This window comes from Natator depressus, chromosome 2 (genome assembly GCF_965152275.1).
Source record: "Natator depressus isolate rNatDep1 chromosome 2, rNatDep2.hap1, whole genome shotgun sequence".
Lineage (NCBI taxonomy): Eukaryota > Metazoa > Chordata > Testudines > Cheloniidae > Natator > Natator depressus.
The window spans coordinates 67,365,128-67,382,803 of NC_134235.1; the positions used below are offsets into that span (position 1 = coordinate 67,365,128).

General features: G+C 39.8%; 1 protein-coding gene across 1 annotated transcript in view; it reads right to left on the minus strand.

Moving 5' to 3' along the window:
• The window catches only part of RP1 (RP1 axonemal microtubule associated), a 268,493-nt gene that overhangs the window by 169,808 nt on the left and 81,009 nt on the right, over positions 1–17,676 (minus strand). Inside the window, exons 18-22 of the mRNA XM_074944372.1 lie at positions 17,214–17,416; positions 9,521–9,607; positions 6,123–6,255; positions 5,707–5,858; positions 2,708–2,862 (exon numbers count right to left, since the gene is read on the minus strand). Coding sequence (XP_074800473.1) covers positions 2,708–2,862; positions 5,707–5,858; positions 6,123–6,255; positions 9,521–9,607; positions 17,214–17,416 — 730 coding nt within the window. The remainder of the gene's footprint in view (positions 1–2,707; positions 2,863–5,706; positions 5,859–6,122; positions 6,256–9,520; positions 9,608–17,213; positions 17,417–17,676) is intronic.

Consider the following 17,676-nt stretch of genomic DNA (forward strand, 5'->3'; position numbering starts at 1 on the left):
ATATAAACATTTTCTAAAGATGTGTTTTATGCCTTGCTGACTAAAAACAGAGAGCGTTAAACACTGATCCATTTACACATTGCTTTTCACATTCTTATTTCCTCTCTCTTTTCTGGATTATCCTTAGAGGAACTTTTTCCCTCCACATAGTAAGGCTATTGCAATCTCAACATGAGAGCCTCTTCATTAATCAGTAGTTATGGACTGCTGTAGTGAGGCTGCTGGGGCTTGATCCTATATGGTTCTGAGCTTCCTAGCCCAGATCAGCAAAGCACTTGGCATGTGCTTAACATCAAGCATACACATAGTTCCAAGAATCAGGGCCAGAGGGCAGGTACCTTGGTACCTTCCCACCAGCTCACTAACAGGCTAAATCCCAGGAGGTGCCGAGCACCTTCAATTAACCTTGAAAGAAGCACTTAGCATTTCATAGCACCAGATCCTAAGAACATTAATACATTAACTAACTGACCTTCTAGTTTTCAGTGCTACAGCACGCACTGGGCTGTTGGCTTATTTATGCTGCTCTCCTGTTAAAAGCAGGTTATACAGATATATTGTGTAATCCTAAATGCTGAAAACATGTTGATGTATAATTTTAAAACCCCAAGACAGAAATAACATTTTAATTGAAATCCATGAGAATGGCTGGATTTTGCCTGTGCAAAATCAAAAGTCAGGATTCTATTAAATCAGAAAAAATGTCGACATTTCCCAGATTAACTGAGAGAATTAAGGAATTTGGTATCTTATATTACAAACCAGAAAAAAAAATCAAGTCTTCCAGTATAAAATGAAAATAAAGCCAAGAGGCTGTGAAGATAAAGCATATCAGAAGCATGTCTGAGGAACAAAGCATTTTCCTTCCTTGAGAAGAGCATTGTGTTGCAGCTTCTTTGGCCAATAAAGAAGCCATCCCTTGGTGGTCCTGCTGCCCTATTTTAAACTCTCGTCAGTAGCAATGTTCTTTTTATAGCAGTCGCAAAAGGCAGGAATGATATAACTTCTCTTTCCTTTTCACCTTTAGAGCCTCTGCTGCTGAATATTTTCTGCTGACCAGCCTCCTAGGTGCTAATTATCACAGAATGAATACGCCGAAGTGCCCTGTCATGCATGATGTCTGAGCCATGTGACTGAAGGATGGATATGATACTGAGCTGATCTTTCTTGCTTGAGGTAGGCAGCTGGCCTCATTTCTCTATAGAGCCTTCTGTCTGACTAATGTCAGAGAGCTGTTTGTATCTTTTCACAAACAGATATAAGATATTGATGAAACACCAACTAGTATGTGACCAAACCTGCATCCCTTACTCACATGAGAAATCCCTATTCTCATCAGTATTAATAAAAGTAATTATAATAATTCATAGGGTTGCCTTAATCTCAAAACATTTTACAAAGGCAAGTGAACATTTTTATTCCTGTTTTAAAGATAGTGAACCTGAGGCACAGAGAGTTCAGCAAGTTCAGCAAGTTGCCCAAGTTTACACCAAATCAACAACAGATCTGGAAATATAAACTAGGTCTCAGAAAAAAGAGGAGGACTAGTGGCACCTTAGAGACTAACCAATTTATCTGAGCATAAGCTTTCGTGAGCTACAGCTCACTTCATCGGATGCATTCGGTGGAAAATACAGTGAGAAGATTTATATACACACAGAACATGAAAAAATGGGTGTTATCATACACACCATAAGGAGAGTGATCACTTAAGATGAGCTATTACCAGCAGGAGAGCTGGGGGGCGGGGGGAAACCTTTTGTAGTGATATTCGATCACTATCATCAATCATCATCGATCAATCAATCATCGGATGCATCCGATGAAGTGAGCTGTAACTCACAAAAGCTTATGCTCAAATAAATTGGTTAGTCTCTAAGGTGCCACTAGTACTCCTTTTCTTTTTGCGAATACAGACTAACATGGTTGCTACTCTGAAGCTAGGTCTCCTGACCCCAAATCCAGAGACCTGTCCACTGGGGCACATTGCCTCCTATCAATCCACTAATTTCAATGGGTCTACTCACATAAAGTTATTCACATGTATGAGAGTTTGCAGTGCAAGAATATGTATGTGCTTGAGCAGGTTTTTGGTTTCCACAGCTCTTCTTTTTGTTAAATGTAAAAAGGCTGGATGATGTGGTATTTCTCAAGTGACTTTAGCTATGCTGGTGTAACCCCTGCTTGCTGAGGGAGGGTAGGGGGTTACACTGATTTAATAACTTAAATTAGGTAACCACCAGAAAACTTTCCCCTTTTTGGCATGTCAGCCATCTCTTCGGCAAGAACAAATGCTACTCCTGGATTGCGCTCCTCGTGGATTTCCCATGGAGAATTAGGCTTTAATTTAAAAACCTGTTTGTATGATTTATCTTTGTTTCTTTCATGGGAAATTCTCACCCACCATCTTAGAGCATTGCTCCACATGTGACACAGAGACACTTGCACAATCAATCATATAACATAATGAAGTACGGAGTTACTTTGGCACACACTACCTGGTAATCACTAAATTAAGCAATCAGTCCTGGAGTGATAAGTAATATGAGTTTATCTGCCTGGTCCTGGAAAAACCAAACTGAGCACATCTATTGGCTAAATGTTTCACATAGGTATCATCTAAAGGGTATGTAGCCTTAAAGGATTATATGATATTTGGGAAGACAAAGCTAGTTTAAAAACAAAAGGGCTGTAGCATATATACAACCTCTCACAGTTGAAAATATATTCAGAGTTCTTCCCAGCTTTTCTGATGATTACTTTCTCACAGTACCAGTACTGCGCCTCATTACTGGCCTCGCAGTGCAATAGCACCTTCTGCAGTTTTCCAAGAGATACAGCTTCCATTTCAAACATATCCACCTAGAAGACAACAGTTCAGACAACACTTCATAACAGCAGTAAGAAAGGCTAAAAGCTGCTCAGCATTTTAAGGACATTGATCCAACTCTCCTTACAGCCAAGGAAAAGATTCCAATTGGATATAATGGGAGTCAGATTGTTCCCAAAGGGGCAGATTCAAGCCCATCGAAGTTAACCAGTGTCTTTCCATTGGCTCGATGGATTCTGGATCAGGTAATAAGTGAACAAGGGTTACCCAAAGCTAAAAATCTGAATGTAATAATATTGGCAAAAACCTCATGTAAATTACCTTTACGATCCTTCCCCAAAAGTCGTGCAAAATTCTTCAGTACTGATCCAGTACACCTTACAATAATGCTTGAGCAGCGTTTGGGGTGATTACTTTACAATACCGTAACACTATTTTCTTAGTAAGGGACATAGTTGCTTCATGGGAGGTTCCCCCCTCTATTTAAATGCCACTATGCTGAAAAAGCCACTTTGTTCTGCTTATCCATTTAGATTTGTGCAAAAGTTTGATGAAGATTGTTTTAATGGAGGCATGCAGCTGATCAGGTGAAAGATTCAGGTTGGCCAAGTTTTGACCTCACGAAGAGCACGCAGTTCTCTTGTGCAAACTCTCTCTCTCTCTAAGTTTAACAGTCTGAATCATGTTTAACAGAAAAATTCAAAGGGAAGAGGTGAAAAGTATAAATTTATTACACACACGCAGAGATATAAAAAAAACAACAATGCTAAAAGCATGTTAAGGTTGTAAAGTCAAGCACTCAAAAGATAGGAAATGCCAGAATTAGGGGTGTCCATGTAACCTTAGTTCAGCCTCCTTGTGCATATGCATGATGAGACATTCTTTAATTATATGATCACATACTATATTTTCCACAGGACCACCTGCTTCATTCAGTGAACAGGATGGACAGAGCTCACTGATGGGTAACTCTCCAATATTTATTTTTATCCTCCTCGTTCTGTGTGGGTCTCCCCCCCCGCCTGGCCCCCGCCACTTTATTTACTGCACAACAACCAAACCTTGCACTGAATACAGAATTGTTCATTTCCTCATTGGTTTTTCTGTGCTGCAGTCAATGAACTGGTGTTCACAGTACTCTGCTGAGGTGAGGTGAAGTGGTGTTATTATCTCCATTTCATGATGAAGTTGAAGAACAGAGATTAAAGCCAAAATTGTCATCTAATTTTGGGTGCTCAATTTTAGAAGCGTAGGGCTGGATCTTTCAGAGTATTCAGTATTTCATAGCACTTTACATGTTCAGAGCACAGCTCCCATTAACCTCAGTTCCAGCTATGAGTGCTCAGCAAGTTAGTAAATCAGAGCTCAAGCATCTCAAGTTGAGTACCCAGAAAATGAGGAACACCATGGCCACCTGTGAAAGTTTGGTTTAAGTGCCTTGCCCAGCATCACATTAGGAACTCTGTGGCAAAGGCAGGAATAGAATCCAGTTCTCCAGGGCAGTATTCAACTGCCTGAACCAGCAGATGCTACTTTCTGTTCCTGCAGTCCCCTGCCTCATTCACTACACACCTTCCGGCTTCTGTAACAAATGAGGTGAAGAATAGAATCTCCTCAATCTTAGCCTTTTTGTATAAATTATATAATACAGGACACTCTCATCAGCCTACCCAGAAGAGATCTCTTTGTGTCTTGAATTTAAACTCCTTTGTGCGGTATTTTATATCTAATGCATTACTAATAAGGCAGATTTATATTCTATGCTGTTAAATTGGCACAGACCACCTGCAGTTTCTCAGTGTATCTGGGATGTTCTACTGTGCTGAATAATTTAGCATTTACATACGCTTTGCATTTTATAAGTATTCCTCAAATATGTCAATACAACCTGTTAGGTTAGTAAGCATTAAATTTCACCCATTTTACAGACGGAGAAACTCAGACACAGTGGAGGCCAAGTGACTTACCAAGAGCACTCAGAAAGTCAGTGTATGTCAACACTACAATAAAACACCTGCAGCTGGTCCATGTCTGCTTGCTCGGGATACGAGGCTATAAAATTACAGCATAGTCATTTGGGCTCAGGCTGGAGTCCTGATTCTGGGCTTACACGAGATCGAACAGCTACACTACAATTTTATAGCCTTGCAATCTGAGCCTCACAAGCCTGAGTCAGCTGACATGGGCCAGCCAGTGGTGTTTTATTGCAGTGTAGACGTATCCTCAATGACAGGACCAGAATTAGAACTCAGTAATTTCTGAAATTCGGTCTCTTGCTCAGTCCACTAAACTATGCTGCAGAATGCAGCTTGTGTATTTTTTTTATGGTGAGGCTCTTAGGTACATGAAAGACAAATTAGATAGTTTCATTTACACCTGGATTGCATTAATCAGTATCAAAATGCTTTCCAAAACTGTCATTTGTTAGAAGAAATAGACAGCAAATGTTCCTACTGAGATTTGAAGCCATGAAACAATTTTTGTGCACTCATTTGTGTCCAATTTTGATCTTTTATGTTTTGACTGAAAATGTCTGTATTTTCCCTTGTGGCTTTTCTTTTTCTATTCTTTTATTCTCCCTAATGTTCCCTCCCCCCCACCCCCCCACTTCCCATTTTTACTCTTGTTCCATTATTCATTTCTGGTTTACTAGGTCCTGTTTTTTCCTCACTTGTATTATTATCTCCCAGAAATGGCAAGCACCAAATGTACTGTATTATATCTATGAAAATCTTTAATAAAAGAGTAGCTAAATAAAGTGAAGTGTATCTGTGTCCAAGATTTTGATTAGTTCCCCTCAAAACCAATTTTAAGCATGTATAAGGGCTACTTTAAACATGTCTCTGTGAATATGCAAACTTCTTGCTCAAACTTACCATTCCTCTCTGAAATTTCACTGGCATATCAGATTTATGCAGAAGTCTTAGACCAGAGTCACCTCTCTTTCCATAGATACATAGGTAGATCGGACAGTCTGTTTCAGCTTGCTCCAAATGGCCAGTGTAAACATAAATGTGGTATCTCACAACTTGCAAAACCGAGAAAGGAAAACACAAGTTAGTTATTCATACAGAGAGATCACAATTCATATGTGTTCAACCTTCAGTCACAATGAAGACACTACCACAAATCTGGCTTGCACACATTTGCAGAGATTATATTTTCAAGAACTAAATGTAAGTGTTTTTTGAGATTACTAACAATACCTTTATGAATATACTGCTTGTGGAATATAACTCAGATAACCTGAATCCAGTACACATAAGTGTGTACTTCTGAAGTATACACGTACTTGGATAAATGGGTTTTCCTGCTTCCTCTACTGGGAGTTCACATATAATATCTCCATCTCCACGGCTTCTTGACAACCACTTGTTTGCTGGAAAGTTCAGAGTCCTCCTGCTCTTTACATGTTGCAGTGTCACCTAGGGGAGAAGCAGTAGCAACAACCATGATGCAATGCAGTTTCTCCAGTTCTGCAGTGCCCAATACTTAAGAGAGACTTTTTTCTTCATTTTACATTTCTAATTTTGTTATTACTTTACCAATGTGCCTCCACCTGGAACTAAAAAGACCATCTTTAGAGAGAATCTTTATACTCACTCATTCCTTGGTATCTCTGCTGTAACTGCCAACATCTATTATTTTGATCTGCTAAGAGTTCTCAAAATATGTCTTATTTTTGGCATGAGCAAACACATGAATTAAATTTTCCTTCTTACCTTACTAAACATCACTGGTTCTGATTTTTGTCCATGGATAAATTCCATGGAAAACTGCCTTCTGAACTGCAGAATGAAAACATTCTGAAAAATGAGCAGAGACACTAGGCTTTTGGAAAGGGACATGGGTCTGTTACAGCACCTTTCCATTATAAATGGAAATGGGCTGAAACCAAATTTCTGAATCTAAATCCCTCTGAACTTTGGTGGAGGAAAGCATGTGTTTTCATAGATTCTAAGAAATCAGTTTGTTGAAATTGGTGGATCCAGATCCAAATTCTGTAGCTGGCTCCTGCTTCTATAATGGAACAAACCAAAACCCTGCATCCAAACACATTTACACATTCACCACTTCAAGATAGTTCAGGATCCAAATTTTGAGCTATTTGCTACTGAGCGCTATGGTAATAACTGTCTTATTTGTTGCTTCATGTTATTAGAGGAGCTTTTTTTCCTTTCTTTCTTAGGGATGGTTATTATTGGCCTTCGATTATAGCAGTACATACTACAGTTTTCCCTTCCCCAACCTTCATTAGCAGCAGGCATTCACTGCCAAAACCATTCTCTCTCTCTACACTCTTGAGGCTGTTTAAAAGACGGTATTCTTAGAAAAAGCTTTATTATTAAAATTATGAAATTAGATATTTGCACTCAAATTCTAAACTCACATTTTAGAGGGGGAGAAAAGACTCCTTTAAGTTGCTTCCCCATTAAAGTGGACATGTATTTTACTTAAAATAATATTCATTTAAAAGATAGTATTTGGGTTCCAACATGAAATACTTCTGCAGCAGTGATTTTCAATCGCTAATTGAATTTACAGGACAACCTCAAATAGTTATTGGCACACCTCCCCCTGCAGATTCAGAGCAACAACAAATGTTAGGTGCATTGACAAAAAAAACAACTTTCAAGCTAATTGGTTTCCTTAAGTGAAGGGAATTATTTGAAATCCCAGAGTTGCCCTATGAAGTTTGGACTAAAATATTAAAGAAATGTGCTGTAACCAACAGGTTGGGAAACAGATTTCCTGAAATCATTTGAGCAAACTGAAACATTTAAACTTCTATTCAGGTTTGATATTCCTAAACTTCAGGCCTCTGAGCTAATATCAAAAATCTGCTATTGCCATGCAGTTCTGGTTTTAGGATTCAGGTCTTGTAAAATGAAATGACAGAATAAAAGGCAGGCATGTGTGTTTCCATACATGTAGGATAGGAGACAAAGCACAAGTACTTGGTCTGGAGTTCTGAAAGGAATATTACATGATAGGTCTGTGCTAGTATGAATTTATTCTACCAAGGGTTATTTAGCAAAATAGAGTAGAACAGAACATAAGAATGGGGCCTTACTGGGTCAGATCAAAGGTCCATCTAGCCCAGTATCCTGTCTTCTGACAGTGGACAGTGCCAGTTGTCCCAGAGGGAATGAACAGAACAGGTTACCATCAAGTAATCCATCCCCTATCACTCATTCCCAGCTTCTGGCAAACAGAGGCTAGGGATACCATTCCTGCCCATCCTGGCTAATAGCTATTGATGGACCTATCACTGAATTATGTCACTTAGTAGCTCTGAAATATGTTTTTCCAAGCATGGATATTATTGGGTGCAAGGATATCACTGGGGTGTTTATAGCCAAACTTTGGTCTTTTTCCCCCCATGAAACTGTCCATGGTGCAGCTGAAATTCTGTGACCTTTCACAGCCAATTTCTAGAGGTAATATAAGAGCAATCTACTGCAAACTGAAAAATACAGTTCCATTTTTTAGGATGCAAAATTTGACAGAGTATCAATACTTCAAAATTAGCACCTAGGTACCACAGTGATTGGCACATTAGAAAAAAAAATGCTAACAAAGCCAAGTTTGCGGGAGTTTAAATGCAAAATTTTGGCTCTGGCCCATCCCTTTTATAAACTTGACAGTGATAATACATTTATGTAAATGCTTTGGTGGCATGTATTTTGGGATTACACAATCTGTCAGTAATTTCACCTTCTCTGAATGCCCTGGCTAACTGCAAAATTAGGTATTTTTCCCCCAGAGTCAAAGAATTTCTCCTTGGCCCTGGAAAGTAACTATTTACATACTCTAGGATGTACAGTATATACCATGATCAAAGGACTCTGTGGTTGCACACAAGTAGAAATGTGCCAAAAAAGTTGAACCAGAAGAAAAATCTCAAGTTTTGATTGTTATTGAAAATAAAACATTCCACCATGTTGCCTTGACATTCAGATTGGTCTTTCATTGCAGGTATGCATGTCAGCTAGTCTTCAGCTGTCTTATGCTACAGATTCATTTAACCCAGTGGTTTTCAACTTGGGGTCCGTGGATCCATGGGGGTCTGCAGACTCAGTCTAAGATTTCCAAAGGGGTCTAGATCTTTATTTGAAATTTTTTAGGGGTCCACAAATGAAAAAAGGTTGAAAAGCACTGATTTAAGCACCAAAACAAATCAAGTTTGGGGATCAGTGATGAGCTGAGTGAATTACCCCAAACTATCACCACACCCCAGAAAATGCTTTGGGTCAACTTCCTTATAATTATTATTATAAATTATTAATTTATTTTCTAATGCATTTGGATACTTTAATGAATAATATAGGCCCATCTGGTGAGCACCAGGGATTAGGTTTATCCAGTCAAATTGGTGCAGCAGTAGTTTAATGGACAGAGCTCAGAGTGTGTTCTGTTCCTGACTCTGACACAGACTTGCCTACTGACCTTGGGAAAGTCTCTTAAACCACTTTCTGCCTCATTTATCTCATCTGTAAAACGATACTTACTCTTCTCTATAAAGTGATTTGAGTTGAAAAGTGCTAAATAAGTATTAATTATTATTTTAATTATCACCCAACCTGTGCCATTCAGTTTTTACAAGATTTACTATAAAGTCACAAAGCAATGAATTAAAGCACTAATTATGCTGAAGAATGATCAGCAAATTAACCATAAAAATCTTACCTTTTCTAACTTCCATTCTGGGTGTTCATTTATTCCATCATGTCCTATCCTTATCTTATAGAATTCTCCAATATATTTTATTTCAACCTGAATTTAAACACAAAACAGCACATGTAAATAAGGATCAAGCATTGAAGCTCTATACTTCAGGCTTGCTTGGCTTGTGATGTGAAGGTTAGAGGCTGTTTAACCAAAGCCCGCATTGGAGAACTGACCCTGCAGTTGATTCAAGATTAGAAGGCAGCTTTACACAATTCTACTTGCCCACACATATTGCGTGCGAAGCTTCTTGACAATAAGAGTGGGCGTGTGTATTTTGTGCCCAGGCTGCTATCTTTTCATGATAGTTTTGCAGAAAAACCCAACCCTCGAAATATTTCCTTTCCTGTGTCTTAGCTTATTGCAGGTGAAAGAAAAAACTAATGTACTTTTCACCATTTGTGCTGTTTACACCTTTTGCCATTCATTCAGCTTGGCTAACGAGGGCCACATTTTTTAAAAAATTAGTCCACGTGCACAACTGTCATTCTTTCCCAATTTCCTTGAGAAAGTGAAGTACCTATCTGTACAAAGATAGGCATGCAACAATTCATGCATATTTTCAGGCAAACCTTGGACTGCCCCTTTTCAAAATCTGGCCCTGAAAATAGGCTATTCAGTTTCTTTTCTGCATAGGCGCCAATATAATTAGATGGGTTCCACCTTAGCCCCAGTGGAACCAAGATACTGGCACAGAAAATTAGCAATATTTTTGAGATGGTTTCAACTCGCAGATTGGGGAAAAAAATGGTTGGACAAAGCTGAACGGTGAGCGACACAAAAATAAATCTGTCCAGTAAAAGATAGATCAGAAATTACAGCTGAGCTGGAGGAGGGACGATTTACATCAGAGGTACATTCTGGAAAAGTAAAAGAGTGGCAGATTATAAAGTTGAATAACAATAGGCATGCCATCAAAAGTGAAAACTGAAACATGCTGGATCAATGTGAGATGCTTAAAAGCAAAAACAGATGAACTACTATACTTGGCAGTGGAAGAGGACACTGATGTAATTGGCATTATTAACATATAAGGGCGTGTCAAAAAAACTCAAGGGGATCTAGTAATACCTGGCTAGGTAGGACAGATTAGCTGGTAGAAGTGGGAGATTAGTACAATATCTAAAAGAGTCCATTGAATCTAAGAGCCTGATTCTCCTCTCACTTATACCAGCCTAAATCAGGATTGACTCCATCAAAGATAGCGGAGCAATCTTGGTGTAAAACTAACGTGACAAGGGAATCGGGCTAACAATTTCTGAGCAGACAGGACCATACAATAGAATCTGACTACAAATCCCAAATCATATGAATACAAATGTACCATCAACCTCCTGTTGAGGAAAAAGGTATTGAGTACACAGCGGTGAAGGAGATCAAAGACAAACCTCAGGCCTCACTCCGGCACTGGGATCTCCTAGAGTGGAACCCTGCACATGCGCCAAGTCCCACTGACATATGCACAGGCATCTGTTCAAGCAGATCCCAATGTAGGATCGGGTCTACAGCTAAAAAAAAAGACCCAGTGAGCAAGTTTAGTTACCTACATATAGACTGGCCATTTGTCACAATGAGAGAAGCAATTTTATGACACTTTAAACACTTGCTTCTTGGAACAGGTATGTAAGAAGAAAGGCTACTCTTGACTTAGGGCTAAGTAATACACATGGGGTTGGTTCAAGGAGCAACTGTAGTTAGGCCACTAAATAACAGTGACCTCAATACAATTAAATTCAGCATCCTTGAGGGGAATCTTAATCCCTCAATGTTGGCAGTCTCCTTTTAACTCAGGTCAGAAAATAAACAGTAGAGATGCCAGTGTAAGTATATGAATTTGCTGGACCTTCTGAATCCTAGATCTAGGATTGGAACAGACAAGGCATGGAATGGAGAATCCCCTTTCTCTTCTGGAATATACCAGTGAATCAAAGTGCAGTCAACACTCAGAGGTACACTTAGACCTAGGAGTACTTTCCAGAAATTACTGCCATTTTGCAGAGTTGTTTTGACAAATATTCAGAGCATCTGTCCAGTTCGTGAATATGAAAATGTAAATCATGCAGCAAAATAACATCTCTCCGGATGTATTAGAGCAACACGGTTAAAAAATGATAGGTTTTCTAACATAAAACCTAGTATTAGTCATAAAATTATATGGAGGATACAAAAGGCCTAAATAATCCAGTTCCAAAAAATGGCATAGAGAGATCTGTAAACTGTTAGAAGTCACTGATGTATTCTTATCTTTTTGATTGAATACAGTTTGTATTTCACTTGCACCTTTACTTTGTAAAGCATTTTGTTGCACCGTTAAGTATAAAGGATACTCTTATAGCCCAACTCTATCCCATTTTTCAGGTTGTTTTGATGCTGAACTGTTATCATTATTTAAATTGAATACAAATCATTTCACATCCTATATATTGTAGTACAAGTAGAGGTTCTCAGGCACTTGAAAGGCAGATTTACTGTCGGATTATTTCTCAGTGAGTGTTCTTCTGACTAAAAGGCTTATGGCAGCATCCTCTGTCATATTCTCCTTTTTCCTAGCCCAGCTCACTGCTGGTTCAAATCCCAAAGAGCTATTTACATTGTTTTAAATAGTTTTCTTTTTACCCTTTCTGTTAAAAATCCCTACTCATATATTATCCACCTACTCTCTATTTCCATTAATAAAATAAAGTTTCCTTGTCTCCCCTCAAAGCTTAATATTTCCCCAACTCTTATTTCTAGGCCCAGCGGCCTTTATAAGAACACTGTACTGCTCCCCAGAACACTTTGCCTGGCCAATACAAAGAATGTTTAAGAAAATAATGACAGGTTTCAGAGTAGCAGCGATGTTAGTCTGTATTCGCAAAAAGAAAAGGAGGACTTGTGGCACCTTAGAGACTAACGAATTTATTGAGCATAAGCTTTCGTGAGCTACAGCTCACTTCATCGGATGCATTCAGTGGAAAATACAGTGGGGAGATTTATATACACAGAGAACATGAAAGAATGGGTGTTACCATACACACTATAATGAGAATGATCACTTAAGGTGAGCTATTACCAGCAGAAGAGTGGCGGGGGTGGGAAACCTTTTGTAGTGATGATCAAGGTGGGCCATTTCCAGCAGTTGACCCTCAAATAAATTTGTTAGTCTCTAAGGTGCCACAAGTACTCTTTTTCCTTTTAAGAAAATAATGTTAACTCATATTCCTGTTTTCCTTGATGTTGCCACAGGTTGAGCAGCTCACAGGGTATAGGTGAGAGTTGGAGGATTCCAAGTCATTTACTGAGATCAGTGGGAAGATAGGGAAACTTAAATTATATTAACAAAACAAAATCTATCACCACACTTGGAAGATGATGATGTTCTCCATTTGAGTCAGCAGTAATTTACTTCTGTGGGCTCAGATCCTGATACCCTCACCCATGTTGTGTAGTACCTTACTCCATGAGTCAATAGGATCATATGATATGATGATATTAGAGTAAGGATGTCATAACCTGGTTCTGAGACAATAAACTTGATATATTATCCTTTCATTCAAAAACTCTGAATATGTATTACTGTCATGTTTTATGCCTATTTTGATTATCCTTTTCCATCCCATTTGGTTAATGGTTCAGCTGGCCGGTCTGCCTGCCCTCTTTTGTGTCAGTGTTAATAGGCAATGTATTGGCTTTGTGGAAATGCAAGGAGTGACATCCGCCTAGAACAAGCTTCGCACCTATTTGTCTGGCCAAAAGAAGGATTCCCTTTGGTATAATTATTAGAGAAGGGTATAGCCAATTGTGTCCATTAGTATAGTACGTATAATATGCCCAGGCAACCTTTTCTCATGTTAGCAGCCTCAAAGGGGATTCAACAGGTAATGTCTACTTACGTGAGTAAGGGATGTGATTCCTTTTATTTCTAGAGGCAAGGGTATTTCCACTTTCTGATAGCTGTCTGCATGACTTTGGCAATAGGGAATCATAGAATCATAGAATATCAGGGTTGGAAGGGACCTCAGGAGGTCACCTAGTCCAAACCCCTGCTCAAAGCAGGACCAATCCCCAACTAAATCATCCCAGCCAGGGCTTTGTCAAGCCTGACCTTAAAAATATCTAAGGAAGGAGATTCCACCACCTCCCTAGGTAACGCATTCCAGTGTTTCACCACCCTCCTAGTGAAAGTTTTTCCTAATACCCAACCTAAACCTCCCCCACTGCAACTTGAGACCATTACTCCTTGTTCTGTCATCAGCTACCACTGAGAACAGTCTAGATCCATCCTCTTTGGAACCCCCTTTCAGGTAGTTGAAAGCAGCTATCAAATCCCCCCTCATTCTTCTCTTCTGCAGACTAAACAATCCCAGTTCCCTCAGCCTCTCCTCATAAGTCATGTGTTCCAGTCCCCTAATTATTTTTGTTGCCCTCCGCTGGACTCTTTCCAATTTTTCCACATCCTTCTTGTAGCATGGGGCCCAAAACTGGACACAGTACTCCAGATGAATCCTCACCAATGTCGAATAGAGGGGAACGATCACGTCCCTCGATCTGCTGGCAATGCCCCTACTTATACACCCTGAAATGCCATTGGCCTTCTTGGCAACAAGGGCACAATGTTGACTCATATCCAGCTTCTCATCCACTGTAACCCCTAGGTCCTTGTCTGCAGAACTGCTGCCGAGCCATTCGGTCCCTAGTCTGTAGTGGTGCATGGGATTCTTCCGTCCTAAGTGCAGGACTCTGCACTTGTCCTTGTTGAACCTCATCAGATTTTTTTTGGCCCAATCCTCTAATTTGTCTAGGGCCCTCTGTATCCTATCCCTACCCTCCAGCGTATCTACCTCTCCTCCCAGTTTAGTGTCATCTGCAAACTTGCTGAGGGTGCAATCCACACCATCCTCCAGATCATTTATGAAGATACTGAACAAAACCAGCCCGAGGACCGACCCTTGGGGCACTCCACTTGATACCGGCTGCCAACTAGACATGGAGCCATTGATCACTACCCGTTGAGCCCGACAATCTAGCCAACTTTCTATCCACCTTATCGTCCATTCATCCAGCCCATACTTCTTTAACTTGCTGGCAAGAATACTGTGGGACACCGTGTCAAAAGCTTTGCTAAAGTCAAGGAACAACACGTCCACCGCTTTCCCCTCATCCACAGAGCCAGTTATCTTGTCATAGAAGGCAATTAGATTAGTCAGGCATGACTTGCCCTTGGTGAATCCATGCTGAATGTTCCTGATCACTTTCCTGTCCTCTAAGTGCTTCGGAATTGATTCCTTGAGGACCTGCTCCATGATTTTTCCAGGAACTGAGGTGAGGCTGACTGGCCTGTAGTTCCCAGGATCCTCCTTCTTCCCTTTTTTAAAGATGGGCACTACATTAGCCTTTTTCCAGTCGTCCGGGACTTCCCCAGATTGCCATGAGTTTTCAAAGATAATGGCCAATGGCTCTGCAATCACATCCGCCAACTCCTTTAGCACTCTCGGATGCAGCACATCCGGCCCCATGGACTTGTGCTTGTCCAGCTTTTCTAAATAGTCCCGAACCACTTCTTTCTCCACAGAGGGCTGGTCACCTCCTCCCCATGCTGTGCTGCCCACTGCAGTAGTCTGGGAGTTGACCTTGTTCGTGAAGACAGAGGCAAAAAAAGCATTGAGTACATTAGCTTTTTCCACATCCTCTGTCACGAGGTTGCCTCCCTCATTCAGTAAGGGGGCCACACTTTCCTTGACTTTCTTCTTGTTGCTAAGATACCTGAAGAAACCCTTCTTGTTACTCTTAACATCTCTTGCTAGCTGCAACTCCAGGTGTGATTTGGCCTTCCTGATTTCACGCCTGCATCCCCGAGCAATATTTTTATACTCTTCTCTGGTCATTTGTCCAATCTTCCACTTTTTGTAAGCTTCTTTTTTGTGTTCAAGACCAGCAAGGATTTCACTGTTAAGCCAAGCTGGTTGCTTGCCATATTTACTATTCTTTCTACACATCGGGATGGTTTGTCCCTGTAACCTCAATAAGGATTCTTTAAAATACAGCCAACTCTCCTGTACTCCTTTCCCCCTCATGTTATTCTCCCAGGGGATCCTGCTTTAGGAAAGAGATTCAAATTGCCCTGGGTTACCGTAATGCTGTCTGAGACAGTTTTCTTCCTAGAACTCCTAGCTAGACCTCTGAGGAAGTCGATCATTTTAAAAATGAAAAAGTGAAGTCTCCTGCTTTAGCAAAGTGCAAGTGGAAACACATCAGGCTCAAGCACACAAGCAATAAAGAGAATCAGTAATAAAACCAATCTTGCATTCCTCGCCCATTCTCGTCGACTGCTATACTCACACTGATCCACAGGTACAAAACAATGTCACTTTTGAAAAGAGTTCTTACTCATTAGCTAGCTTTTGATGGATTTGTCTACTGCAGGCTAATGAGGGGAAATGTTTTAATTGATATTTGTTATGTCAGGCCTGAAAGCCAGAGCGTCAGTGTGTGGAGTGTAGCAGCCCATGCTGCTGATGGAGAGATTCTTCTTTTCTTCAAGATCAATATTCATAGGACACGGCTATAATGGATATCTATTTTATAGCAGGACAATTGGTCCATATCTTAGGGAATCTATGGACAGGGAGAGAAGTTAATATTGCAGACATGCTATTACCCAAAACTGGTTATAAATTATTCACTAGTGAGGAGAAAGGAGTTCCCAGTGGGTCGTAGCTCTGTGAAATATACACTGTACGTATTTCCAAAACTAACATCACAGCTAATAGCCTCAATGCTTAAGCCATATTAGTACAAAGTACTTATTAATTATTATTATGGACAATAAGGATCTTGGTGTGAGTCACAACTACAGTAGTATAGAAGATGCACACACAGCAAGTTCTAGTACATGATGGGAAGTATCATTTCTGGTGAATTAATTCATACATGGCTTCCAGCTGGAAGACAACAAAAGAGGATATGTCCCTCCTATAAAAGCTTTGTGTGAGAACCAAGAGAAGCTTTAGCCCTTTGTTAATAGTAATTTCTTCCTTCCATTCTATCTGGAGGCAAGCTCCTTTACAAACTGGATCCTAATAATATTAATAAAGTCAACGGCAAAACTCCTTTTGTTTTCATTGCAGGATATAAACAGGATCAGATCCTGACAATGTAACATGCATGTTATTGTAATCTATTAATACCATGTATAAACCTTTTACATTTCAGTCTTTTATTAGGGCATTAGTTGGCTGGAAAACGGTGAGGTTATGACTCTTAGCAGAGCCAACCATGCAGTACTCATTTTTGAGCCATGATTACAACAGTGTATTCAAGAATGCATTTCATTTCTAAAGATCCTGTAAATGATACACATCTTTCAGTGGATACGATTTGTGCAGAGGTAGATGGTTTCTAAGACTAGTTTCAAACCAACTGCCTAAACTAATTGCTTTAAAGAAAGCAATTTACTTCCGCAGTTTCCCCTGCTTGTCTAAGATATGAGAGAAAAGAGTACTTCCTCTGTCATGTACTATATATATTTAGCTAATTTAATACAGAATTCAGAGACATTAGATATAGATTTATTTTATGCAGTAAGTATAGGGAGAAAACATTTTCCCTATCACATGAGAGAATTACCTTTGGAAAGGTATTCAGTAAAATAATGTTCCCAGACTTCATTAGCTACCTGAAATTCATCCTCCTGCCTGGGAAGAAAGAGTTGCTCCCCGTTGTCCTTGCCAAGAGTTATTGGTCCAGCTACTCCTTTGTCTCCATATATCCAGAGTGTGACATTTGCTTGAGTTCCTGCATTTCCTGTCAGCACTGACACTTTCCATTCATCATCTAAAGGAAGGGGATACTTGGTACCTTGGGTATTTTTCATTTCCTCTGTGAAATACAGAACATTAGTGGTAAATCAAAATTGACATGAAACTGACAGTCCCTGTTGTAACATCAGCACATAAAGGAAACATAACAGAAAGAGGATTGTATTTTTTCACTGTAAGTGAGGGAGGCTAAAAAGATTGATTTGTGTTTTTTGTCTAGTCCAAAATGTTCTGGTTAGCTGAAATTGAACTACTAAAATCAAACTGGAAAAGACCAAGCATCTCAAATGTGTACTCCCCAACCCTACAATGTGCTTCCCC